This window comes from Ascaphus truei, unplaced genomic scaffold (assembly GCF_040206685.1).
Source record: "Ascaphus truei isolate aAscTru1 unplaced genomic scaffold, aAscTru1.hap1 HAP1_SCAFFOLD_293, whole genome shotgun sequence".
NCBI classification, from domain to species: domain Eukaryota; kingdom Metazoa; phylum Chordata; class Amphibia; order Anura; family Ascaphidae; genus Ascaphus; species Ascaphus truei.
In genome coordinates, this window is record NW_027455891.1 from 354591 (window position 1) to 382358 (window position 27768).

At 52.0% G+C, this 27768-nt stretch overlaps 1 protein-coding gene across 10 annotated transcripts in view; it reads right to left on the minus strand.

Annotated features, from left to right (window-relative positions):
* LOC142483065 (rho-related BTB domain-containing protein 2-like) overlaps positions 1-27768 on the minus strand; it is a 200594-nt gene that overhangs the window by 167689 nt on the left and 5137 nt on the right. For 9 of the 10 annotated variants that reach the window (XR_012797212.1, XR_012797211.1, XR_012797210.1 and 6 more), the window contains exons 3-4: positions 24418-24521; positions 4080-4265 (exon numbers count right to left, since the gene is read on the minus strand). Coding sequence is in view for 6 of the 10 variants with exons in the window: in XM_075583144.1 (XP_075439259.1) it covers positions 4080-4265; positions 24418-24521 (290 nt within the window). In the remaining 4 variants the exon portion in view is untranslated. The remainder of the gene's footprint in view (positions 1-4079; positions 4266-24417; positions 24522-27768) is intronic. The other variant, XM_075583146.1, reaches the window with a different exon arrangement.

Below are 27768 nucleotides of genomic sequence, written 5' to 3' on the forward strand. Positions count from 1 at the left end.
CAGCAATTGCTAAGTATGTACTCCAGGAGAAAGAAAATGATCAGTTAGAGAGTGACAGATTTATCTTTTCAAGTAAGCTGGAGAATGCATATGCAGATTCTGCCCAGGATCAGAGTTTCATTGGTCAAGTTGGCATAGTGCTGGAAACCTCTCAGAAAGAAGCTCACAGGCTTAGTACACAGCTGGGAGCATCTCGGGAGATTTTCTACTTAAACACAGAGGTATGTTCTGTGAGAGGCCTTCGAAGGGTTACATAGTAGGTTTGAAACTATAAACCAAATGAGCAAAACTTCTTTGAACAAGTCTGTGAAGGAGATAAAAGACTCCATGAATTAGAAGAGAAGAGACAATTGATAGAAGAAAAGTCAAGGATGCAATTGGCACTGGAAAAAGCAGAGGGTGCCTTGGAAAAAGAAAAGGATCAGTTGGAAAGTGACAGGATGATCTTGTCAAGTAAGCTGGATAAGGCCTACAGTATGCGGATTCTGCCCAGGACCAGCGTTTCATGGATCAAGTTGACGCAGCTCTGGAAGCATCTCAGAAAGAAGTTCACAGACTTAGTACCGAGCTGCAGAGAGAGTGCTGCAAGAAGAACGTATCTCCCTGGAGCAGTGCACAAGCAGAAAACATGATGCAGAGCCAGCTACAAGTAATGCATGTGAGTCTGCAGAATGCCAAGTAGAAACAGGCGGATGCCGAGGAGAAGCAGCAAGTTCGGCTAGTAGAAAGTATCCAGACTACTAAGAAAGTGAAAATTCTGCAAGAGCATTTGAGTACCCAGTGTGTTCCCAGAGAGCAGCATGAGGAGCTAAAGGCCACACTGAGCATAACCAGAGCCTCGCTGGAGGAGGATAAGAGGCCAGGTACCCTTGTATGAGAGGGAGCACGAGGCGGTCCAGAAACTGAAACAAGAGCTAGAGGAGCAGAGACACTGCTCCATCCCTAACAGTCAGTACACCCAGGAGAAAGAGACCTGGAAAAGGCAAACTGCTGAGACCCTAGCAAAGGAATTGGCAGAGCTCCAAGATGTAATGAAAGATGAGTGGAAGCAAGCTCAGAACGATCACAGTGAAGAGATGAAGGCCCTGAGAGTAGAATTGCAAGATGCACTTGTCACGGGAGACCAGGTTTATCAACACATTTATACCTGGATCATGTGATTGAGAAAAACAAGGAGGTAAAATAAATTGCAATTTATTTCAGGAAAAGAAAAACACAATGTAACAATTTACACTAGAAATACACTTACTTTGGAAATCTGGGGTAATACAAACTATCTTTTCTAGTTGTAGGGGCTTATGACCAAGCTAACCCTAGTAACCGTTGCAAAACAAAGAGCAAAATAATCCAGGCAGCTTTTCCGTCAAGTAGTCTCTTCCTGCTGGAGACTTGTAACTGGACACTTGGCCTCTGAGAATCTTACATGACTTACTTAGAGCTTGGAATTCATGGAACACACATTGAATCACACCTTTGGGATGGTGTCTAGCTGTCTTATACACTTTGGGACAGGCAGTCCCACAGATTATCCACCAACCACCAGCGTGGGAATTTCATCGCTGACCAATTACACACTTTGCCAGGTTTGTGAAAGCTGGCACCTATGGCTTCAGAAAAGTAAGAGGGCATGTGCGCAGATCACCATCGTGCTCACTATTCTAAGCCCAATGCCCGAATGTCTGGGGCAGGTGACAACTGGCCAGGATAGCTTGCCTTCATTCCAGGATGCTAGCACTTAACTTAGCTATCCTGCCCATCTGGCTGCTCACACCTATGGCACAAGTGTTACTTTGATCTATGGGACTTCCAGGAGGTGACCTGGCACCAAAACCTGGGGTGGCCAGGAGTTCTCCTTTGATCCCCAGATGAAAAGACCCTGCCATATGTTACATGTATAAAGTAAAACATTTTCTTAAAACATGGCTGCTGAATAAAATATACTTCTATACACGCTTCTGTTAAAATATGTTACCGCCTTTTGGTGTATTGAGATAAGAGTGTAAGCTAACCTGCTTCCTTTACACTAGCCTGTATCCCTTACACACTGCAAGGCAACACATGCACAATACACTGGTCCAAGAGCCAACACTCTAAAAACCCAAAACACAGTTCACGGGCAACCAAGTGGGCTTAACCTTTATTAGTGAGCCTGGTTACCCCCATCACCGTCACAGAACTCAACAGGGGTCTATCGCCGAGGCGTGGAAATTGCAGCAAAGCCTAGAAATGGAAGAGCTAAAGCTGGCAGCTGAAGACACATCCCAGCAACTCACAGCGCTGTAGGCGCAGATCGCCGAGTTAAAAATATAGCTCGACCTGACACTGTACTATGAGGTAATGATGGCCGATGCCTACGAATTACTGGACCACACAGCCCGTGAGAAGGCCTAGCTGCAGCTAGAGTTGGACAAGGCCCGGAAGAAGTACCAGCAGCTGCTGGTCAAAAATAAGGAAAAGTAAACAGATTGAAGAGTCAGCTGGGAGATATGGAATCACGACTCAACTCCAAAGAAGCTGAACTGGCAACTGCATTGAGTGTGAAAAGAAATGCTGAAGGACAGCCTCAAGAGCTGAAAACGCAGGTCTTGAATGCTCATTAAGTGATACCACGAAACGGCAGGAGACTGGGACAGTAGAAGCGGATTCAGGACAGACAGAATACCCAGCAAACTCTCAGAACCCCCGCCCCCCCCCCCCCCCCCCCAAATTCAAAAGCAAGCTGACAGAGGCTTTGCAAGACCTGAGCAAGGATTACAAGGAACCGGCATTTAGTGCTAAACTGAAGTCTGAAAAGATGAAGTTGGAGAAAGATTCCAGAACTAAGAGATATATGTTGGTCATAAAAAGAGAGACCACGGAGAGTGAACTCAATGTCCCCACTGACTGGTATGGAAAACCTGATGCACCCGTTCCTGATGCCCATGCCCCTGCAATTGAGTAGAACGTACCAATCGGGAAGTTCCTTGCAACGCCCGATGTACCACTTACTGGTCCCTGCGCCGTCGCGGTGGGACAAGTTTTTCACCCATCAACAAATCACCAGAGGTGGGTCACCCAGAGTCTGCTTTTTATCAAGGTATCCAGAAAGAGACTGGATGATCTTGAGGAGAACGCTCTGGATAGAGGGGAGTAATGTCAGGGTCTCCTAGACATCTTGCTCCCAGCCATAGTTCCTTTCTCTGTCCACCGGGTGTGCTGCTGCTTTCTGGCTGCTCTGGTGTTCCTCTGTCTGTCTTTTTGTTGCTCCTGTTCTCTGTCCTTATAGTTCTTGTTTCCTGTTTCTCCCTTGCCTTTGTTTTGTGTCCAGACTCCTATACCCATGCTTCTGTCTCTGATCTGTTCCTGTACCAGTCCTGTATTTGAGTTCTGTTCATATTAAAGGTTCCTGCTATTGAACTAGATTGCCCCACTCAGTTTCCTGCTAGCAAGTTCCAGACCTGTCCCTGCTCCCTAGTCTCAGTTCCTGCTCCCCTGCCCTGTTCCTGCTTTCCTGTTGCCGAACTCTGCCTGTGACCCCGATGTTCCTGCTTGCTGCCAGCTTCCAACCTCAGCCCGTGACCCCAACAATCCTTGCCTGCTCCCCGCTGTTCTGGCCACCGAGGTCCTACCAGCTCCAGGAGTCTCCCCTTGACAGGGGAAGAGGAAGGAGAGAGGGGGAAAGAGGTAGAATGGGGATGGAAAGAGGGAGAGCGCGGGGAAGAGGCAGAGAATAAATGTAGGTCACCCAATCACCTCTACAATGAGGGTTAAGAGCTGTGACAGCTGGGAAAACGTGCGACTGTCCCATCACTCCAGTGTTAGCCCTGGGCTGGCGCACTTTCATAATGGATGGTATCACTAGTTAACTCCTTCACTGCCAAAGGGGTCAACACCACATTGCAATGCTTCGCAACACATTGCTGACCCCTCGGCTGATAGAGGAGTTACCAAGGGTCAGAATATGCACTTGGCAGGGAATGGGTTAAGAAACGTCCCAATGCCCATTCTGGCGTTTATAGGGTTTAATATGGTCCGTATGTCCACCCAGGCTTTGAAGGAGTTAAGGGTCCCCATGTGCACGCTGGCACGGTTTCACTCACTTTGCCAGCGGGCGGCGAGCACGGTTCACAGCGTCCAGGTCCGCGTATCGCAGGTCCAGCTGGCATCCGACAAGCACCACAGGGGTGCGGGGGCAGAAGTGCTTGATCTCCGGATACCACATACTCTTGACGTGACGCAGAGAGTGGGGATTGGCCAGGGAGAAGCACAGGACCACCACGTCAGATCTGGGAGGGAGAAGGAAAACCTGGGTGTTAAAGGCAGGTGACATCTGAACATTTTTTAAGAACACTATACTTTTCTTGTGCCTTCAGACATATATATAATAGGAAGTGGTCATAGTACAGGAAGTTCCAGATATTATGTCACAGAACTGACTGTTCATGGTCCCAAGGCTCAACAAAGTATCCAGCCGTTCCTTTTCTTAGGCCATGATTATACTCACGTCGCGCTGAATGGAGAGCAATGAAAGCGCACACAGTGTGCGTGACAGCACGCGCGATTTTTTTTTAACCTAGAATTGGAATTGTTCTTGCCACGTGACGGCCACGTCACGTGAGTGGTTCAGACAATGAGGGTGAACCGTTCATGTGACGTCACGGCCACGCCTCCAGCGCATGTTTCACGTCACGTGGCCGCGACCATGCAGTATTCAAGGAGCCTTACCGTGCACCTCACACCTGGAACAGTCTACCTGAGACTCAAAGCCGCCACCAGTCTAAGTTCTTTCAAAACTAAAGCTGTCTCACATGTTAAAGCTGAAGTTCAGGCAATATCCTGTATGTTTTTTTTTTTTTTTAATAAATCAGTTCTGTAGTAAGAAAAAATACTTTTAGCATTTTCTGTTTTTAAAAAAAACAACTTTGAAAGACCAATTTTCATGTATTCTATTTTAACAAGCATGCTTGTTCCTATAGCAACGATTTACATTCCCCATATTTAAAGATGTCGCCAAACTTTGCCGATCAATAGACGGAGAACGAATTGACCGGCAGCTATGCAGTTCTTTAGGTAAGTAGAGATTGCCCAGATGAAACTATTGAAGTTAAAAAAAAAACGGGAGCCTGAACTGCAGCTTTAATCTGGTCTGTTACATACGCCTATAACATATATTATCTGTTACTGTGGATGCTATAGCTTGTATATAATGTAGAAAGGCTAAGGCCCCGCTGCACGCGCTGGCGTGCCCGCCTTGCGTCCTGGTGGCGCGTGCACGACACTTCCCCGCGATCTGCGACCTTTAGGGAGCCGTTTTTAGGTGCGGGGGCATGGACAAAACAGGTCGGGTGGGCCGTGTGTGTGTCCAGCATTGAGGAAGGATCCACCCCCCCTGCCGCCAATCGCCCCTCCTCATTGGCTCCCTGCCACACCCCGTGACGCCGCTCGGGATCACAATCGCATTGCAGCCCCTGCTGGCTGACGCGTCACTGTGCGAAGTGAGCCTGGCAGCGAGCAGGGACTGGGGCCGACTTGGGAGGAAGCAAGGAGCTGGTGAGTGGCGCGGTCGCGTGCCCTGCCGGACGCAGCGGGACCCAAGCCTAACCCCCCTCAGGCAAAGTAACCATGTATTGTTATAACTGTTCCCAGGACATGCAGGAAACCGCGAGGGAACTCCCTGTATCACTTCCGGGGAACACATTGTATCACTTCCGGGGAACTCAATGTATCACTTCCGGGGAACACATTGTATCACTTCCGGGGAACACATTGTATCACTTCCGGGGAACACACTGTATCACTTCCGGGGAAAACATTGTATCACTTCCGGGGAACACACTGTATCGCTTCCGGGGAAAACATTGTATCACTTTCGGGGAACACACTGTATCACTTCCGGGGAACACATTGTATCACTTCCGGGGAACACATTGTATCACTTCCGGGGAACACACTGTATCACTTCCGGGGAACACATTGTATCACTTCCGGGGAACACATTGTATCACTTCCGGGGAACACATTGTATCACTTCCGGGGAACACACTGTATCACTTCCGGGGAACACACTGTATCGCTTCCGGGGAACACATTGTATCACTTCCGGGGAACACACTATCACTTCCGGGGGACACATTGTATCACTTCCGGGGAACACACTGTATCGCTTCCGGGGAACACACTGTATCGCTTCCGGGGAACACATTGTATCACTTCCGGGGAACACACTGTATCGCTTCCGGGGAACACATTGTATCACTTCCGGGGAACACATTGTATCACTTCCGGGGAACACATTGTATCGCTTCCGGGGAACACATTGTATCGCTTCCGGGGAACACACTGTATCACTTCCAGGGAACACACTGTATCACTTCCGGGGAACACACTGTATCACTTCCGGGGAACACACTGTATCACTTCCGGGGAACACACTGTATCGCTTCCGGGGAACACACTGTATCGCTTCCGGGGAACACACTGTATCGCTTCCGGGGAACACACTGTATCGCTTCCGGGGAACACACTGTATCGCTTCCGGGGAACACATTGTATCGCTTCCGGGGAACACATTGTATCGCTTCCGGGGAACACACTGTATCGCTTCCGGGGAACACATTGTATCACTTCCGGGGAACTCACTGTATCACTTCCGGGAAACACATTGTATCACTTCCGGGGAACACACTGTATCACTTCCGGGGAACTCACTGTATCACTTCCGGGGAACACATTGTATCACTTCCGGGGAAAACATTATATCGCTTCCGGGGAACACATTGTATCGCTTCCGGGGAACACATTGTATCACTTCCGGGGAACACACTGTATCACTTCCGAGGAACACACTGTATCACTTCCGGGGAACACACTGTATCACTTCCGGGGAACACACTGTATCACTTCCGGGGAACACATTGTATCACTTCCGGGGAACACATTGTATCACTTCCGGGGAACACACTGTATCACTTCCTGGGGAACACACTGTATCACTTCCTGGGGACACATTGTATCGCTTCCGGGGAACACATTGTATCACTTCCGGGGAACACATTGTATCACTTCCGGGGAACACATTGTATCAATTCCGGGGAACACATTGTATCACTTCCGGGGAGCACATTGTATCACTTCCGGGGAACACACTGTATCACTTCCGGGGAACACACTGTATCACTTCCGGGGAACACACTGTATCATTTCCGGGGAACACACTGTATCACTTCCGGGGAACACACTGTATCACTTCCGGGGAACACATTGTATCACTTCCGGGGAACACACTGTATCACTTCTGGGGAACACACTGTATCACTTCCGGGGAACACACTGTATCACTTCCGGGGAACACACTGTATCACTTCCGGGGAACACATTGTATCACTTCCGGGGAACACACTGTATCACTTCCGGGGAACACACTGTATCACTTCCGGGGAACACACTGTATCGCTTCCGGGGAACACATTGTATCGCTTCCGGGGAACACACTGTATCACTTCCAGGGAACACACTGTATCACTTCCGGGGAACACACTGTATCACTTCCGGGGAACACATTGTTTCACTTCCGGGGAACACATTGTATCACTTCCGGGGAACACATTGTATCGCTTCCGGGGAACACATTGTATCACTTCCGGGGAACGCATTGTATCACTTCCGGGGAACACATTGTATCGCTTCCGGGGAACACACTGTATCACTTCCGGGGAACACACTGTATCGCTTCCGGGGAACACACTGTATCGCTTCCGGGGAACACACTGTATCACTTCCGGGGAACACATTGTATCGCTTCCGGGGAACACACTGTATCACTTCCGGGGAACACACTGTATCACTTCCTGGGGACGCATTGTATCACTTCCGGGGAACACACTGTATCACTTCCTGGGGACACATTGTATCGCTTCCGGGGAAAACATTGTATCGCTTCCGGGGAACACATTGTATCACTTCCGGGGAACACATTGTATCACTTCCGGGGAACACATTGTATCACTTCCGGGGAACACACTGTATAAATAACAGGAGGATACGTCACTGCTACAGAAACGCCCCCCTCCTGAACACAGCTTTACAGATCAAGGGGACCGGTCGGGCTAGAGTCGTGTGTTAGGAAACAGGACCATATTACTAAGCAGTGTTCAGGCGCTTTACGGCCCAGTAAACGCATGCCTGTGAGCTCTACACAGCTGCAAGATTATTGCAATACTCTGCATCATTATACAGTGCTACATACTCTTTAACCCTTTGAGTGACACGATGGCCACGCCGTGGGCCTTCAGCTCGCTCTCTAGGGCGGATCATGGTTAGTGCTTCACAGCCGGCACAGGAATGGGAGAAGGGGACGGCTCCTCTCCCGTTCCCGTCATGCCGGTGCTGCGTCCCACCAGCACTCAATGGGTTAAATCTAATAAAACCAATGACATTATTCCGATGTTATTTGGGCCAGCAGCTGACATGCAGCGACCCTCCCTCCCCCCCCCCCCCGTGCCACGTTGCACCGTTTGTGCCAGTGCAGAGTTTGTATTAATGTAGGTTATCATCAAGGTCTTCTAGATAGGCAAATATAACAAACAGGTGATAAGGATCCCTCCCCCCAACCTCCCTCTCCCTGCTCTGCCCCCGTCCCTTCCCCCCAACCTCCCTCTCTGTGCTCTGCCCCCGGCCCTCCCCATCTCACCCGAACCTTCCTCTCCCTGCTCTGCCCCCGTCCCTCCCCCCAACCTCCCTCTCTGTGCTCTGCCCCCGTCCCTTCCCCCTCTCCCCCGAACCTTCCTCTCCCTGCTCTGCCCCCGTCCCTTCTCCCCAACCTCCCTCTCTGTGCTCTGCCCCCGGCCCTCCCCATCTCACCCGAACCTTCCTCTCCCTGCTCTGCCCCCGGCCCTTCCCTCAAACCCCCCCTCTCCCTGCTCTGCCCCTGAACCTCCCTCTCCCCCGGTCCTTCCCTCAAACCTCACCTCTCCCCCAGCCCTTCCCCCTAACCCCCCCCCTCTCCCTGCTCTGCCCCGAACCTCCCTCTCCCCCGGTCCATCCCTCAAACATCGCCTCTGGCCCTTCACCCAGCCCCCCCCTCTCCCTGCTCTGCCCCCAAACCCCCCCTCTCCCTGCTCTGCCCCCGAACCTCCCCCTCCCCCGGTCCTTCCCTCAAACCTCCCCTCTACCCCGAACCTTCCCACAAACCCCACTCCCTGCTCTGCCCCCAAACCCCCCACTCCCTGCTCTGCCCACAAACCCCCCACTCCCTGCTCTGCCCCCAAAAAACCCCACTCCCTGCTCCCAAACCCCCACTCCCTGCTCTGCCCCCAAACCCCCCACTCCCTGCTCTGCCCCCAAACCCCCCACTCTGCCCCCCAAACCCCCCACTCCCTGCTCTGCCCCCAAAAAAACCCACTCCCTGCTCTGCCCCCAAACCCCCACTCCCTGCTCTGCCCCCAAACCCCCCACTCCCTGCTCTGCCCCCAAACCCCCCACTCCCTGCTCTGCCCCCAAACCCCCCACTCCCTGCTCTGCCCCTTCCCCCAAGGGACAAGAAACAGATAAACTAAATAGAATAGATGGGGATAGGGAAATAGCAAGGGGTCATGGAGGTACATATATTCAAGTCCTGGAACATTTGGGTAACACTGATCAGAACATGGTCTCATTTGAAATAAATTATCAAAAAATAGATTTATTGGGTTCAACAAATACCTTCAACTTTGGAAAGGCAGATTTTAATAAACTGAGGTCTAATCTAGTAGTAATACAATGGGATGAGGTTTTTGCAGGGAAAAATGTAGAAGATAAATGGGCAGTCTTTAAAACATTGTTAGAAAAGCACACTTATCAGTGTATACCCTTCGGTAATAAGTATAAAAGAAATAAGTCAAAACCAATGTGGCTAAATAAACAGGTAGGGGAGGAAATGGACAAGAAGAGGAAGGCGTTTAGATTCTTTAAGTCAGAAGGGACAGAGACATCGTATCAGAATTATAAGGAATGTAACAAAAATTGCAAAAGGACAATTAAATTGGCAAAAATGGATAATGAAAAAAGGATTGCAATAGAAAGTAAGGTCAACCCTAAAAAGTTCTTTATGAACCTTAATAACAGAAAATGTAGAAATTAAAATATAGGGTCCTTTCAGTGTGAGATGGGTAGGCAGATTATTGGAGAAAGCAGAGGTATTAAACAAATTATTTGCCTCTGTGCTTACCAGGGAATAATCCATTTCAATAGTAGTACCGAAGGAGGAAGCCATAACCTCCATATTAATGAACAATTGGTTAACTGTAGAAATTGTTCATAGACAGCTTGAAAAAATTAAAGTAAATAAAGGCACCTGGCCCCGATGGCATACATCCAAGAGTTCTTAAGGAGTTAAGTTCAGTAATAGCCAAACCATTATATTTAATATGCAAGGACTGCATTTCCACAGGCTCAGTACCACAAGATTGGCGTAAAGCAGATGTGGTGCCTATATTTAAAAAGGGAGCTAGATCACACCCGGGGAATTACAGACCTGTAAGCCTGACTTCAATAGTGGGGAAACTACTTGAAGGTTTAATACGGGATAATATTCAGGAATACCTAATGGAAAACAAAATTATTAGTAATAGTCAGCATGGATTTATGACGGATAGCTCATGCCAAACTAACCTTATTTGTTTCTTTGAGGAGGTAAGTAGGAATTTAGACCAGGGTAATGCAGTTGATCTGGTCTACTTAGATTTGCAAAGGCTTTTGATACGGTTTCACACAAGAGGTTGGTGTACAAAATAAAGAAAATTGGACTCAGTAAAAATATATACATCTAGATTGAAAACTGGTTAAAGGACAGACAACAGAGGGTTGTCATAAATGAAACTGTTTCAGGTTGGGCTAAAGTTGTGAGTGGAGTACCTCAGTAATTTTTAACTTGTTTATTAATGACCTTGAGGTTGGCATCGAGAGCAAAGTCTCCATCTTTGCTGATGATACTAAATGGTGTAAGGTAGTAGACTCAGAGCAGGATGTAATTTCTCTTCAGAAGGACTTGGAGAGACTGGAAACGTGGGCAGGTAAATGGCACACGAGGCGACGGCCCCAGTGCCTGCGCTGCACGCGTGCCTGCCAGGCTGGAGGCGCGTGCAGCCGAATTTCCCGGTCTGCAGTGAGCTGCAGGGGGAATGACAGGTGGGGGGGCGTGACGGGGGAGCAGCCATGACGTCACCCGGCAGGTTCGCACTCATTGGCTGAACCGCGGGGGTGTGTGGCCTAGCGCTCCGTCGCCCGTGTCCATCTCTATTTTTGGGTCTGGAAGACAAACGCGCAGCGCGGCAATCCCCCTCGCAGCGGGCCCGGCCCCATTGAGAGGTGGCTCTTGTCCCCGCAGCGCCCACCATAGCGAGCGCTGCAGTAGCTAGCGGAGACCAAGCCTGAGGTTTAATACAGATAAATGGTTATACATTTGGGAAACAAGAACAGGCGACTTACAAATTAAATGAGGATCCTTGATGGAGAAGGATTTAGGAGTGCTTGTAGACAGCAGGCTTAGCAATAGTGCCCAATGTCATGCAGTAGCTGCAAAGGCAAACAAGATCTTATCTTGCATTAAACGGGCAATGGATGGAAGGGAAGTAAACATAATTATGCCCCTTTACAAAGCATTAGTAAGACCACACCTTGAATATGGAGTACGATTTTGGGCACCACTCCTTAGAAAAGACATTATGGAACTAGAGAGAGTGCAGAGAAGAGCCACCAAATTAATAAAGGGGATGGACAATCTAACATGAGGAGAGGCTAGCAAAATTAGATTTATTTACATTAGAAAAGAGGCGTCTAAGAGGGGATATCATAACTATATACAAATATATTCGGGGACAATACAAGGAGCTTTCAAAAGAACTATTCATCCCACGGGCAGTACAAAGGACTCAGGGCCATCCCTTAAGGTTGGAGGAAAGGGAATTTCACCAGCAACAAAGGAAAGTGTTCTTTACAGTAAGGGCAGTTAAAATGTGGAATTCATTACCCATGGAGACTGTGATGGCAGATACAATAGATTTGTTAAAAAAAAGGTTGGACATCTTTTTAGATGGGAAAGGTATACCAAATAAGTATACATGGGAAGGATGTTGATCCAGGGATTAATCTGATGGCCAATTCTTGGAGTCGGGAAGGAATTTATTTTTCCCCTTCAGAGATACATTGGATGATATGACTCTTGGGTTTATTGTTTGCCTTGTGGATGCGGTAGCCAATATGTGGGTAGGACTATCGGGAACATCAAGGTCCGTATAATGGAACTCCTGCGGCTTATAGCTAACGGTGATCTTAGTCACCCGGTTCCGAAACATTCTACCCATTGCTCCAATGGAGGTGAGTTGAATTTCACATTTCTAGGTACTGAGTCGGCTCCTCCCTCACCTAGAGGAGGTAACAGAATCAAATTGTTGGATGAACGTGAGGCATACTGGATCTTTATGTTAAGGACCAGAATGCCTCACGGTATGAACATAGAGATTGGGATCTCACACACTTTTTATAATGAGAAATATAAAATTATGATGACAGTATATATTTTGTATATCCTCTTTATCTGTTATTATTATTAATGGTATGATATACACATGTCTATATTCACTTTGTCCGAATATTATCTGCGAGTTACTGTCTACACTTGATTAATCTAATCATTTTATTTATTGATACACACAGGTTTACGTTATTCAGTATATTTTATTTATTTTGTATGCACATAGTATTATATGGTCACCTATCCCTCTTACTCAAGTTATAATAAGTACAGCACATGAGATATATGGTAGCAATTATTGTACTTAATATTATATGTGCACTTATTATTATTTAATTTGTTTTTCATATATTCTAATATAAATATAAATATAAATATATATATATATATATATATGAATAGATCATGTCTTAATAAGTTTCTCACTATGTTGTACTACTAGTTAAATCTATTTTTTGCATCTTTATCAAGTATGTATGCTTTTTAATGTTTTTTCTTTTCTTTCACTTTTTTTGTTCGTTTGTTAATATTAATAAAGTTTTCTGACCTCCACGGCCTGTCAGGAAGTAGCGCACACATGCGTTCCAGCGTGGGGTGATGTCGGGTCGCGATGTCGTCATCCCAAGCGCCAGATCAGCCTGGCTGTCTCTGGCTGATGTACGGCGGCACGACGGACCCCAGACGCGCCGGTATGACGCTATACTGGCCGGTTTTGGCGCGAATTGTACAGGTATAGAGTGCAAAAGGGTATGTCTAATTACACCTTGATAACGTCCCTTTGGGATGAAACGCGTTGGTGCGTTAGCTCTCTGCTCAGTTTTGTACACTCATTAAATTACCTTTAACTTTTTATATGGAGTTGCCCTGAATTTATTTTCTCTTCATGGAGGGATTTTGTGCTGTGCTTCTGAGTCCTCTGTTATCCAGCAGAACCCGTTCTGGAAGTAGCGTTGGAAAGTGAAACCGTTGTAAAGTGAGTCCCATGTTAATCAGCGACGGTGAGCGTCGGATAACGCATTCAGGCGTCGGATAACGCATTCAGGCGTCGGATAACGCATTCAGGCGTCGGATAACGCATTCAGGCGTCAAAAAACGGCCCTTAGGGTTGCATTGTGAAGCGTTGGATATGCCCTTTGTTGTAAAGTGAAACGTTGGATAACGAGGACTACCTGTATGTAACTATGTAACGTACCTCTCCCTCCTTGGCCTTCCCCCAGAATGTGTGTCACACACACACACGCGGCGTGAGGGGGACGAGCGCGCACGCGGCGGGAGGGACGGACGAGCGCGCACGCGGCGGGAGGGATGGACGAGCGCGCAAGCGGCGGGAGGGACGGACGAGCGCGCACGCGGCGGGAGGGGGACGAGCACGCACGCGGCGGGAGGGACGGACGAGAGCGCACGCGGCGGGAGGGATGGACGAGCGCGCACGCGGCGGGAGGGATGGACAAGCGCGCACGCGGCGGGAGGGACGGACGAGCGCGCACGCGGCGGGAGGGACGGACGAGCGCGCACGCGGCGGGAGGGACGGACGAGCGCGCGGCTGGAGGGATGGACGAGCACGCACGCGGCGGGATGGGGACGAGCGCGCACCCGGCGGGAGGGACGGACGAGCACGCACGCGGTGGGAGGGACGGACGAGCGCGCAGGTCTCCCCCCCCCGAGCGATCACCACTGAACACAAATCCAGCTGCACCGCTTTTCATCTTCAGTCACCTCCAGCAAAGAAAGTGTTAATTGTAACACATAACCCCAGCAATAATTGCCACCCACCTGGCCAGGAAACACTCACACTCTGTCCCGGTGACACCTAATTGCCTTTTCCAGGAGGGGACGCCAAATTGCACGTCAGTATAAGATTATAATAATGACAGTAATGACGGGCGCTGGGTGCAGGTCTAACATGAGCTCATCCGCTCATCATATAACCAAACCCGTCGTTTGCTGGGATATAAAGGGGCCGACGCACCCAGGAGAACCGTCTCCCTGACACTGAAGTAAAAGGAGGTCTCAGAGACCCCCCAAACAACCGTCATTCTCAGGTAACAACAAGTAAATACGGGAGGCACAGGTCACCGCGATACACCATGAGAAAACTGTAACCACGTTTCAAAGCTCTGCTGATTGTGTCTGTAATTGTATACGTCGCTAGCAAGAGAAGTCCTGGGGCGAAGAACTCGACCGTTGCTGCTCTGTATGAGAGCAGTTACATGGGGCAATAGCAGTGCTTATATGGGGCAATAGGAGGCGTTACAGGGAAAGGTTTTTTCACAAGGTTATATGGAGTAATAAGTGGAGTTATAGGGGACAGTTATATGGGGTAACAGGAGTAGTTATATGGGGTAATAGGAAGGTAATAGGTTATATTGCACAATGGAGTAATAGGGAGGTTATATGTGGCAATGGGGAGCACCCCAAACCCACCTTAGCAAAGTTGACACCCTCTACAATGCAATATGCAGTTTTGTTCTCCAATGCAACTACAACACACATCACTGCGAAATGCTCAAAGAACTAGATTGGTCAACACTAGAGTCTAGGCGCAAAGTTCACCTTTCCTGTCTCACCCTCAAATACTTTCTGGACAAGCTACCCAGCTACCTGAACAAGCTCCTCACCCCTACCACTTGCAGTACCTATCACCTGAGATCAGACTCCAAAATACTATTCATGGTCCCAAGACTCAACAAAGTATCCGGCCGTTCCCCCTCCTCTTACCATGCACCCCAAAACTGGAACAACCTACCAGAGACTCTCACATCCACCACCAGTTTAAATTCTTTCAAATATAAGGCTGTCTCACACTTTAACCTGGTCTGTAACTGTTACATACGCCCATAATATATATTTTCTTTAACTGTGCACGCAATGTCTTGTATATAACCCTGCGGACTTAACATAACCATGTAAGTAACTCAATGTATTACTTCCTGGTAAAACATTTTATAAATAAATAAAATAAATCATATGGGATAATAGAAGGAGTTATAGGGAGGGGTTATATGGGGCAATACGAGGGCTTATAGGGAGGTAATAGGGAGAGGCTAAATTGCACAATGAAGTAATAGGGAGGAAGAAAGACAAATATAATGGAATACGTTAATATATGATGCCTATAAAGTGTATAAAAAGGCATTACGAGAGTCACCTCTAGGACTGGACAATTAAGATCCTGTCACTGCCACTGTCTCAAATGAAGGCCAGCCACCTCTAGGACTAGACGCTGCAGTCCTAGCCTCCTCCTGACACTGCCTGGGGGGGGTCTGAGGGTCTGGTGCTTAGCGAGGATTAGCACAGACCCCGTGGCATGAGAGCGGGGTGAGGCAGCCAAGCGGCCCGTGAGCCCGCGAGGACCAGCCAGGAGTCTCAGGAGAAGTTAACAGGATTTCTGGGTGAGCTCCAGCTAAGCAGCGATTAGCCTGCGAGAGCCTCTTACTGAGCAATTTACACAGGGCCGGGAGAGGGGGGGGGGAGGAGGCGAGAGAGGGGGGGGTGGGGGAGAGAGGGGGGGGGGGGAGAGGAGGGAAAGGGAGTGAGAGAGGGGGGGGGGACTGTCCCACTGAGCACATCCCTCTGGTCCTCGGTGGGAAGCAAGGGGTTTCCAGAGCTGAATTGCGTTCATTTTCGATCCGGGGACCCCCTGCCTCCCAGGACACCTCTGTAAGTGCAGCTGGTTTGAGAAAGCTCTGTACACATGAAGAAGAGACCTATGAGGTTAGGGAAGCTCTGTACACATGAAGAAGAGACCCGTGAGGTTTGAGAAAGCTCTGTACACATGAAGAAGAGACCTGTGAGGTTTGGGAAGCTCTGTATATGTGAAGAAGAGACCTATGAGGTTTGGGAAGCTTTGTACACGTGAAGAAGAGACCTGTGAGGTTTGGGAAGCTCTGTACACGTGAAGAAGAGACCTGTGAGGTTTGGGAAGCTCTGCACACGCGAAGAAGAGACCTGTGAGGTTTGGGAAGCTCTGTACACGTCGTCAAGAAGAGACCTATGAGGTTAGGGAAGCTCTGTACACGTGAAGAAGAGACCTGTGAGGTTTGGGAAGCTCTGTACACGTGACGAAGAGACCTGTGAGGTTTGGGAAGCTCTGTACACGTGTAGAAGAGACCTGTGAGGTTTGGGAAGCTCTGTACACGTGAAGAAGAGACCTGTGAGGTTTGGGAAGCTCTGCACACGTGAAGAAGAGACCTGTGAGGTTTGGGAAGCTCTGCACACGTGAAGAAGAGACCTGTGAGGTTTGGGAAGCTCTGTACACGTGTAGAAGAGACCTGTGAGGTTTGGGAAGCTCTGTACACGTGAAGAAGAGACCTGTGAGGTTTGGGAAGCTCTGCACACGTGAAGAAGAGACCTGTGAGGTTTGGGAAGCTCTGCACACGTGAAGAAGAGACCCGTGAGGTTTGTTAGTAGAGATGTGTACTTGATCCCGTGTTTTGGGTTTGGTTCTGAATGTCCATGTTTGTTTTTGTTCTGCTTTGCATTCTGGGAGAAATGTGAATTTAATGCACAGTATCCGAGCCCTGTAACCTGGAGGTTTCCTGCCTCCGGCCCAGCGAGTAAAGTAGAACAGATAAGGGTGTTTCAGCACAACACTGGGAGCGAGGGACCGGCGAGCGCTGACCGGCGAGCGCTGACCGGCGAGCGCTGACCGGCGAGCGCTGCCCGGCGAGGTCTCATTCCTACCTATAGAAAATGTACATCATTAGAGTGTAAGCTCTTCGGAGCAGGGACTCCTTTTCCTAATGTTACATTATGTCTGCAGCACTTCTCCCCTTTGTGTTATTTATAGGATTGTCACGTGTATTACTGCTGCGACGCGCTATGTACATTAATGGCGCTATATAAATAAAAGACACATTACACGGATTCTGCTTGTGTGACTGGTACAGTCCTGTATATTTGCTGAGTAGCACTGGAGACGGGCATATCTCTGATCACCTATAGCATATCTCTGATCACCTATAGCATATCTCTGATCACCTATAGTTACTCAACAAGTACCAAGCAGATAAACTAAGGCACCCTGTACTTGTACGTGTAGTTAATCCAACACTGGATTAATGCACCTGGCCGACATATATACATATACATATACACACTAATAGGAGAGAGAGGAGAGGGAGAACGCGTGAGAAAGCGAGTGTGCGCGAGAATGTAAGTGTGTGTGTGTGTGTGCAAGTGCGCAAGAGTGTGCGTGCACAAGTGCGCGAGTGTGTGCGTGAGAATGTAAGTGTGCATGAGAGTGTGTGTGCAAGTGCGCGAGAATGTGTGCGAGAGTGTGCATGCGCAAGTGTGCGTGCGCAAGTGTGCGTGAGAGTGCATGCATAAGTGCGCGAGTGTGTGCGTGAGAACGTAAGTGTGCATGAGAGTGTGTGTGCAAGTGTGCGAGAATGTGTGCACAAGTGTGCGTGAGAGCGCATGCGCAAGTGCGCGAGTGAGAATGTAAGTGTGTAAGGGCGTGCATTATAAAGAATAGATCCAGTATTGTAAAGTAATTCGTACAAACTTGCAAGAGACGGATGGGACTGGAGGGGCAGTGAGGCGAGATAACGATACATATTCCAGGCTGGAAGCGAGACAATGCTGTGTGCTCGGAGCCGTTCCGCCCAGCTGGGACTGGCTGACAAGGAGACCGGTCCGATGGTCACGATAAAGGAAGTAAAGACATGCTCGGACATGACCGAGACGAGTCAGAGGGTGGGGGGCTCGTCTCTGCTTCATACCAAGCATCATTCAGCCACTCACACTCACTTATATATAACTCACACCATTATACCATTACTGCCACTCACACTCACTTCTATATAAATCTCACCGTGATACCATTACTGCCACTCACACTCACTTCTATATAACTCACACCGTGATACCATTACTGCCACTTATTCCCACTTACTCCCTGCCCGCCGCCTCCCGCCCTCTCTCCCGCCCGCCGCCTCCCGCCCTCTCTCCCGCCCGCCCTCTCTCCCGAGCAGCAGGGCGAGGCCCATTTATTAGGAAGGGGGGTTCATTCGTTCCGCCTCGTGGCCCGACCCGGGGGCGGTGGGGGGGGGGGGGGGTGGTGCTGGAGTTGTGACCCCCTGGCCTAAGTATTTGCGTCCGATTGTGATGTAGGGCGGGGTAATAGGACAGGGGGTGTATATGTATAGTATGTATATAGCGCGTCATAGCAGTCATACATAAAATCATATCAATAACAAATAACATCATGGGAAGAGGCTTCGGACATAAGTGACATTTAGTGTTACACGCGCCGCTCTGCGCCGAGCACTGCCATGTGCACGCGCCGAGCACTGCCATGTATGTAGTCTATCTCCAGGCCTCAAGCTCCCGCAACAGGTCAGGTTTTCAGGATATCCCAGCTTCAGCACAGGGGGCTCAGAGGCTCTGTTAAAAACCGATTGAACCACCTGTCCTGAAGCAGGAATATCCTGAAGACCTGACCTGTTGTGGGGGGGGGGGGGGGGGGAGAGAGAAAGAGTTGAGCCCCCTGGTCTATCTGATGTAACCTCCTTCGGAGCCGAGTCAGGAGGGTTACACAAGAGAACGCTAACAAACTTGCCTGCGGCTTTGAGAACTGACAAACAGTCTGATCACCAAAACACACAACTGAGAGAAAGGAAACAGGGGAAAGGGTTCCCACGTCACAGCACACAGGGGGAAAGGGTTCCCACGTCACAGCACACTGGGGGGAAAGGGTTCCCACGTCACAGCACACGGGGGGAAAGGGTTCCCACGTCACAGCACACGGGGGGAAAGGGTTCCCACGTCACAGCACACGGGGGGAAAGGGTTCCCACGTCACAGCACACGGGGGGAAAGGGTTCCCACGTCACAGCACACGGGGGGAAAGGGTTCCCACGTCACAGCACACTGGGGGGAAAGGGTTCCCACGTCACAGCACACGGGGGGGAAAGGGTTCCCACGTCACAGCACACGGGGGGGAAAGGGTTCCCACGTCACAGCACACGGGGGGAAAGGGTTCCCACGTCACAGCACACGGGGGGGAAAGGGATCCCACGTCCCAGCACACGGGGGGAAAGGGTTCCCACGTCACAGCACACGGGGGGGAAAGGGTTCCCACGTCACAGCACACGGGGGGAAAGGGTTCCCACGTCACAGCACACGGGGGGAAAGGGATCCCACGTCACAGCACACGGGGGGAAAGGGTTCCCACGTCACAGCACACGGGGGGGAAAGGGTTCCCACGTCACAGCACACGGGGGGAAAGGGTTCCCACGTCACAGCACACGGGGGGGAAAGGGTTCCCACGTCACAGCACACGGGGGGAAAGGGTTCCCACGTCACAGCACACGGGGGGAAAGGGTTCCCACGTCACAGCACACTGGGGGGAAAGGGTTCCCACGTCACAGCACACGGGGGGAAAGGGTTCCCACGTCACAGCACACGGGGGGAAAGGGTTCCCACGTCACAGCACACGGGGGGAAAGGGTTCCCACGTCACAGCACACGGGGGGAAAGGGTTCCCACGTCACAGCACACGGGGGGAAAGGGTTCCCACGTCACAGCACACTGGGGGGAAAGGGTTCCCACGTCACAGCACACGGGGGGAAAGGGTTCCCACGTCACAGCACACTGGGGGGAAAGGGTTCCCACGTCACAGCACACGGGGGGAAAGGGTTCCCACGTCACAGCACACGGGGGGAAAGGGTTCCCACGTCACAGCACACGGGGGGGAAAGGGTTCCCACGTCACAGCACACAGGGGGAAAGGGTTCCCACGTCACAGCACACGGGGGGAAAGGGTTCCCACGTCACAGCACACGGGGGGAAAGGGTTCCCACGTCACAGCACACGGGGGGAAAGGGTTCCCACGTCACAGCACACGGGGGGGAAAGGGTTCCCACGTCACAGCACACGGGGGGGAAAGGGTTCCCACGTCACAGCACACCGGGGGGAAAGGGTTCCAACGTCACAGCACACGGGGGGAAAGGGTTCCCACGTCCCAGCACACGGGGGGAAAGGGTTTCCACGTCCCAGCACACGGGGGGAAAGGGTTCCCACGTCCCAGCACACGGGGGGAAAGGGTTCCCACGTCCCAGCACACGGGGGGAAAGGGTTCCCACGTCCCAGCACACGGGGGGAAAGGGTTCCCACGTCCCAGCACACGGGGGGAAAGGGTTCCCACGTCCCAGCACACGGGGGGAAAGGGTTCCCACGTCCCAGCACACGGGGCGAAAGGGTTCCCACGTCACAGCACACGGGGGGAAAGGGTTCCCACGTCACAGCACACGGGGGGAAAGGGTTCCCACGTCACAGCACACGGGGGGAAAGGGTTCCCACGTCACAGCACACGGGGGGAAAGGGTTCCCACGTCACAGCACACGGGGGGAAAGGGTTCCCACGTCACAGCACACGGGGGGAAAGGGTTCCCACGTCACAGCACACGGGGGGAAAGGGTTCCCACGTCACAGCACACGGGGGGAAAGGGTTCCCACGTCACAGCACACGGGGGGAAAGGGTTCCCACGTCACAGCACACGGGGGGAAAGGGTTCCCACGTCACAGCACACGGGGGGAAAGGGTTCCCACGTCACAGCACACGGGGGGAAAGGGTTCCCACGTCACAGCACACGGGGGGAAAGGGTTCCCACGTCACAGCACACGGGGGGAAAGGGTTCCCACGTCACAGCACACGGGGGGAAAGGGTTCCCACGTCACAGCACACGGGGGGAAAGGGTTCCCACGTCACAGCACACGGGGGGAAAGGGTTCCCACGTCACAGCACACGGGGGGAAAGGGTTCCCACGTCACAGCACACGGGGGGAAAGGGTTCCCACGTCACAGCACACGGGGGGAAAGGGTTCCCACGTCACAGCACACGGGGGGAAAGGGTTCCCACGTCACAGCACACGGGGGGAAAGGGTTCCCACGTCACAGCACACGGGGGGAAAGGGTTCCCACGTCACAGCACACGGGGGGAAAGGGTTCCCACGTCACAGCACACGGGGGGAAAGGGTTCCCACGTCACAGCACACGGGGGGAAAGGGTTCCCACGTCACAGCACACGGGGGGAAAAGGGTTTCCACGTCACAGCACACGGGGGGAAAAGGGTTTCCACCTCACAGCACACGGGGGGAAAGGGTTCCCACGTCACAGCACACGGGGGGAAAGGGTTCCCACGTCACAGCACACGGGGGGAAAGGGTTTCCACTGGTGACATGCGTGATCTGTGGCTTTTGGGCCAAAAACCAGCATCAGATTTAAAGGTGGAGTTTGTGTCTGTGGCAGGGAGCGGGGCTACGAACGTGGCAGGGAGCGGGGCTACGAACGTGGCAGGGAGCGGGGCTACGAACGTGGCAGGGAGCGGGGCTACGAACGTGGCAGGGAGCGGGGCTACGAACGTGGCAGGGAGCGGGGCTACGAACGTGGCAGGGAGCGGGGCTACGAACGTGGCAGGGAGCGGGGCTACGAACGTGGCAGGGAGCGGGGCTACGAACGTGGCAGGGAGCGGGGCTACGAACGTGGCGTTTGTGCCTGTGGCAGGGCGTGGTACAGAAAAGTAAACAGACACGAGTCACATTGCTGTAATCTTTCCATACAAACACTAATGATTAACGTATAAGGATGGGGGGAGGGAGTGGAGGAGTAGGGGGGAGGGAGTGGAGGAGTAGGGGGGGGAGAGTAAGGGTGTGGGGAGTGTCGCTACTGTATAACACCGCGAAACCACGGATTCCACCAACAAAGGGTTACTGTATTATGGAAAGCTCACCCTGTATTAGTAATAAACTGCTTCCCTATATGGGTGCAACGGGGGGGGGGGGAGGGGGAGCAAACAGAATACCCCCCCCCAAAGGGATCAAATAAGCCCCCCAGATAGAACAGCACTTACGTGTAGGGTAATACAGGGGGGGGAAGGGGGCGCATCGAGGCCCGGGTGTAATGCGCCCATATTTTCCAGAAGTACAAATATTTCTGGAAAGCGCAATGAGGGATCCCTGCTCAGGGGATCACTACAGAGGATGAGGGATCCCTGCTCAGGGGATCACTACAGAGGATGAGGGATCCCTGCTCAGGGGATCAATACAGAGGATGAGGGATCCCTGCTCAGGGGATCAATACAGAGGATGAGGGATCCCTGCTCAGGGGATCACTACAGAGGATGAGGGATCCCTGCTCAGGGGATCAATACAGAGGATGAGGGATCCCTGCTCAGGGGATCAATACAGAGGATGTAGCATCGCTATCGAATATCGACGCCAAGGAAAATCCTGACTGTGATCCCGCCCCCCCCCACATCCTGACTGTGATCCCGCCCCCCCCACATCCTGACTGTGATCCCGCCTCCTCCCCACATCTTGACTGTGATCCCACCCCCCCCACATCCTGACTGTGATCCCGCACCCCCCACATCCTGACTGTGATCCCGCACCCCCCCGAGGTAGTGATCCCGCCCCCCCCACATCCTGACTGTGATCCCGCCCCCCCCACATCCTGACTGTGATCCCGCACCCCCCCCAAGGCAGTGATCCCACCCCCCCCCCACATCCTGACAGTGATCCCGCACCCCCCCCTACATCCTGTGATCCCACACCCCCCGAGGCAGTGATCCTGCCCCCCCCCCCCACATCCTGACTGTGATCCCGCACCCCCCCCGAGGCAGTGATCCCGCACCCCCCCTACATCCTGTGATCCCGCACCCCCCCCAGACAGTGATCCCGCCCCCACACATACTGACTGTGATCCCGCACCCCCGAGGCAGTCATCCCACCCCCCCGAGGCAGTCATCCCCACCCCCCCGAGGCAGTCATCCCACCCCCCCCACATCCTGACTGTGATCCCGCACCCCCCCGAGGCAGTGATCCCGCCCCCCCCCACATCCTGACTGTGATCCCGCCCCCCTCACATCCTGACTGTGATCCCGCACCCCCCCCTACATCCTGTGATCCCGCACCCCCCCACATTCTGACTGTGATCCCGCACCCCCCCTACATCCTGTGATCCCGCACCCCCCCACATCCTGTGATCCCGCACCCCACCACATCCTGACTGTGATCCCGCACCCCCCCCTACATCCTGTGATCCCGCCCCCCCCACATCCTGACTGTGATCCCGCACCCCCCCTACATCCTGTGATCCCGCCCCCCCACATCCTGACTGTGATCCCGCCCCCCACCCCCCACACATCCTGACTGTGATCCCGCAACCCCCCGACGCAGTGATCCCACCCCCCCCACATCCTGACCGTGATCTTGCACCCCCCAGTGATCCACATCCTCCCCCCACAGCAATCCCGCGCCCCCCGACACAGTGATCCCACCCCCCCTACATCCTGACTGTGATCTTGCACCCCCCCCCAGTGATCCACATCCTCCCCCCGCAGCAATCCCGCCCCCCCCCCTCCAAGGTCACAGCGACTACGTCACGGTCTCATATGCGCACTCTCTCAGGGTGATCACGCCCTGCGCGTCTCATACGGCGCGCCGGCCGCAATCTGGCACAGAGACGGGAAGCGGAGGATTCCCCGTCCTCAGCGACGCCGCGATCACCATGTGCGGCTGGGGCCGCCGGCGGGCTGGGGCCGCTTTGGCGCTCCAAGGGTTAAAAAAAATCCAACAAGCAGCCGGTATAAGGAAGGCGTGCGCCAGGTTTCGGGAGCGGGAACGCTGCGTCCCGCGCCAACGCCGCTCAGTCAGAAACCGCGCACATACACGGCTCGCTCCACGGGGACAGTCATTGCCGACTCAAACCTCACGGAGCTGGGGGGAGACTCACTTTAACACGGGGGGCTCCGACCAAGCCAGGCGGGGCCACCGTAGGGTATTAGGGATATCCCTGCTTCAGCACAGGTGGCATAACCCAAGACTATATAGAGGAGGACCTCGCGGAATACACGATGGATTACATTAACCCCGGAGTATCCAGCCCCAAACCCCTCACGGCTTAGTGCCGCCCCTCCCCCTCCCCGCTCACCTGCCATACGCGAAGCGTCTGTCCTTGTGGTGGTCGCCAAACGTGTCCCATAGGCGCAGCGACACGCTGACCTCGTCTACCACGTCCCGAGAGCGCTCCAGGACCTGAGGGGACAGGAGGTCACAGGATGAGAGGGGGGAGGGGGACATGGTGGAGTGGAGCAGATCCATAGAGAAAACACAGGGGGGGAAGTAACCCGCGCCTGATAAACACTCACATCTCTTATCAACTCAGCCTGTGCGATGGGAGGAGGCTTCCCACCGCCCCCCTTCCCACCGCCCCCCTTCCCACCGCGCCCCTTCCCACCGTCTCTAACTTCCCCCCACTTACCAATGAGATTGTGAGCTCTTCGGGGCAGGGACTCCTTTTATGTGGAAGCGCTTATACCTATTATGTCCCGTGTAATCCTGCTGTAAAGCGCAGTGTACATGCATGGCGCTATACAAATAGAGACAGGCGGGGCAGAAAGGAGGAACCTGGTAGATATAAAAGCGGAGAAGAGGGTTTTCTGGAAGAATGACTGTGTCGCTGAGAGTAGTAGAGGCATGCAGCAGCCTCCCAGTAGACGTTATTCGCTGAGAGTAGTAGAGGCATGCAGCAGCCTCCCAGTAGAGGTTATTTCCGGAAGGATTGGGGTAAACACAATGGGTGGAGATTCAGGAGTTTGTCATTTTGCAGCTAGGACGGTAGCGAGACTGGGTGGGCCATGGCGGCGTCTATCCGTTCTTGGGGGATTCGCCCAGTTCAGAAATTCAGCCTGCCTGGCTCTATAAACAGGACTAATTCAACACAGGTGGGCTATATGCCCCTGCCCAGGACACAGGGGGCTATACAAGGGTGTATCCCGCATCTCGCAGACGAGCCGCTGCTTCTACGGGAGACGCTTAGTCAGACAGCGGGAAGGAACAACCCGCACCCTTCCAGTGTAAAACGTACTTCCTTAGGAAGGTTCAACCACCTTAAAGTCACTGACTCAGAGACTGATCATCAAAGAGGCCTTCATCCAGCAGTGGGACGACAAGGGACACACACACACACACACACACACACACACACACACACACACACACACACACACACACACACACACACACACACACACACACACACACACACACAATTAGGAAGAAGCAAATCACTGCACTCAAACAAGACGATGGATTAACAATAGAAGAAGGCCGCGCACTTAAAGAGTTGAGGACTTGTACTTGAAATGATATGCAGAGACACATAACACAGGGTACGATCCAGCAGAGGTGAAGTGAGAAGAAACCAATGAGGTACCACACGTCCTTCCAGAAGATGTGAACCAGGCAATAACATCCATGCAGAATGGGAAGGTTCCCGGGGACAATGGAATGAGAACTGAAATCTGGAGAAGCAGAGACAATCCTCGCAGAGATCTTTACACGCTGCGTGAAGAACAGGAATATTCCACAACAATGGAGTAATGCCAAAGTCATCCTCATCCACAAGAAAGGGGACAAAGACCTCGAGAACTGCAGACCCATCCGTCTACTGCCAATTATTTAACAAAGGTTGAGAAACGGACTAAATTGGTTGCAACAGACCCGGCACGTCGCCCAACCTACAGAACAAGTGGGATTGCACAGCGGATACAAACACAATGGACCACATCCAAGTTGTGAAATAAGCGTGTTCCTAAAGCAATCAATATGATTAACTCTCTGCCCAGGATTCAGAGATCTGAAAGCGCATGCGATTCTGTCTGCACCTCCGCTGCGTTAAATGCATTAAGAAGACAAAGTGTTGAGGACGTGTACATTGATATTATAACAAGGGAATGCACAGGGAGACACCAGGTCACCCAAAGATTTTCACTTAAACAATTGTTCAAGACATCGCATGTCTTGGGGGCCAATTAATGGAGGAGTGTTTATTAATCAAGTGTTTGCAACTCAGAGTTGTTCAAGATTTTGAATTAGGAATTATTTTTAGAAAAAAGTTAACAATTTAATCACGGGCCGTTCGCACACGACTTATTTTTGCCACAAGTCCAAAAGATCTCCCACAAGAAAATCAGAGTACTTGAACCAAGTAAGAAGGTGGGCCTCCGTAACCAAAGTGATCATCAACAAGATGTGTCACCTCTAGACAGATAGAAATACGTGGAATGGAGCGAGAAGTCAGAGACGATGCCCATCGTGGCAGCAAAGTATCAATGGATGGGAACCTTTCTAATTAAAATCAAAAGAATGAGGATGGCGCACACTTGCAAGACAAGAAAATCTTCTAAGGAAGTCTCCCACGGATCTTGAAGAGGAAAGTGTTAGATCTGTGTGCCCTGCCCGTGCTCAGGGCCGGATTACGGAGGGGTATGGCCGGGCACTTGCCCTGAGCGCCAAAAGAAAGTGCCAGGCACCGCGCAGCATCACTTTTCACCACATGCGTTCCAACCCCAGCACCATCTTTAAATGTCCCGAGGCCAACACACACGTATCTATGGTCAATGGATGTTTCAAGATGGCGCGCCGGAGCAGCGGGTACGGGACTTGGAGAGGCAGCAGCAGCAGGAGACGTTGACAGAGTGGGACAGGACGTGCTGGACCTGTCCCACGTGGCCACCTCTCCATCTTTAATGTCCATCGACCTTGACGAGGGTGCGCAGGACTCAAGACATTTAAAGAGGGCGCCGGGGTCAGACCGTGTGCGGCAACAAGTCACGCAGTGGAACGCCAGTGGCGGTTTTAGACGGTTGCACTTTTGCCGCCATAGGCTCCTCCTTTTTCAGCATCCCGATGCGTTTCCATGGCAACAGGACGGCACAGCGCTGAAGAGGAGGGTGGCGCCGGGTAAGTGCCTGCGGGCGGCATTCTGTTAAATCAGACACGGAGGATGGTACGCGACTGGATTCAGAGGGATATCAAGAGGCCAAGGCGACGACCAAAAGTAAGTAAGAACGATAGCAGAAAATAAGTTTTTTTTTCCATCCCCCCCCCCTCTCGCCCCCCAAGAAAACACTTACCAAACCCTCTTCTATTCAGGAGACCCTAAAAGACCCTAAAGAGATGCAATTGACATTTCATTTCCAGAGACAAAAATAGCCAAATCTTTGTTTTAACCACAATTACAGTAGTCTAGGGGAGAGAATGACGTTGTTAAATGGTTTACACAAGACAGTTTTTTGGCCACGTCGGATTGCACCTTTAGCAGCCTCAGGGCTCTGTAACACGTGCAGACTTCCAGGAGGCCTCGCAAGGCTCCTATACAGGGAGCCCCTCACCCCCAATACTCCCCCCACTGTTATGGGCACTCAGGGCTCTGTAACACGTGCAGACTTCCAGGAGGCCTCGCTAGGCTCCTATACAGGGAGCCCCTCACCCCCAATAC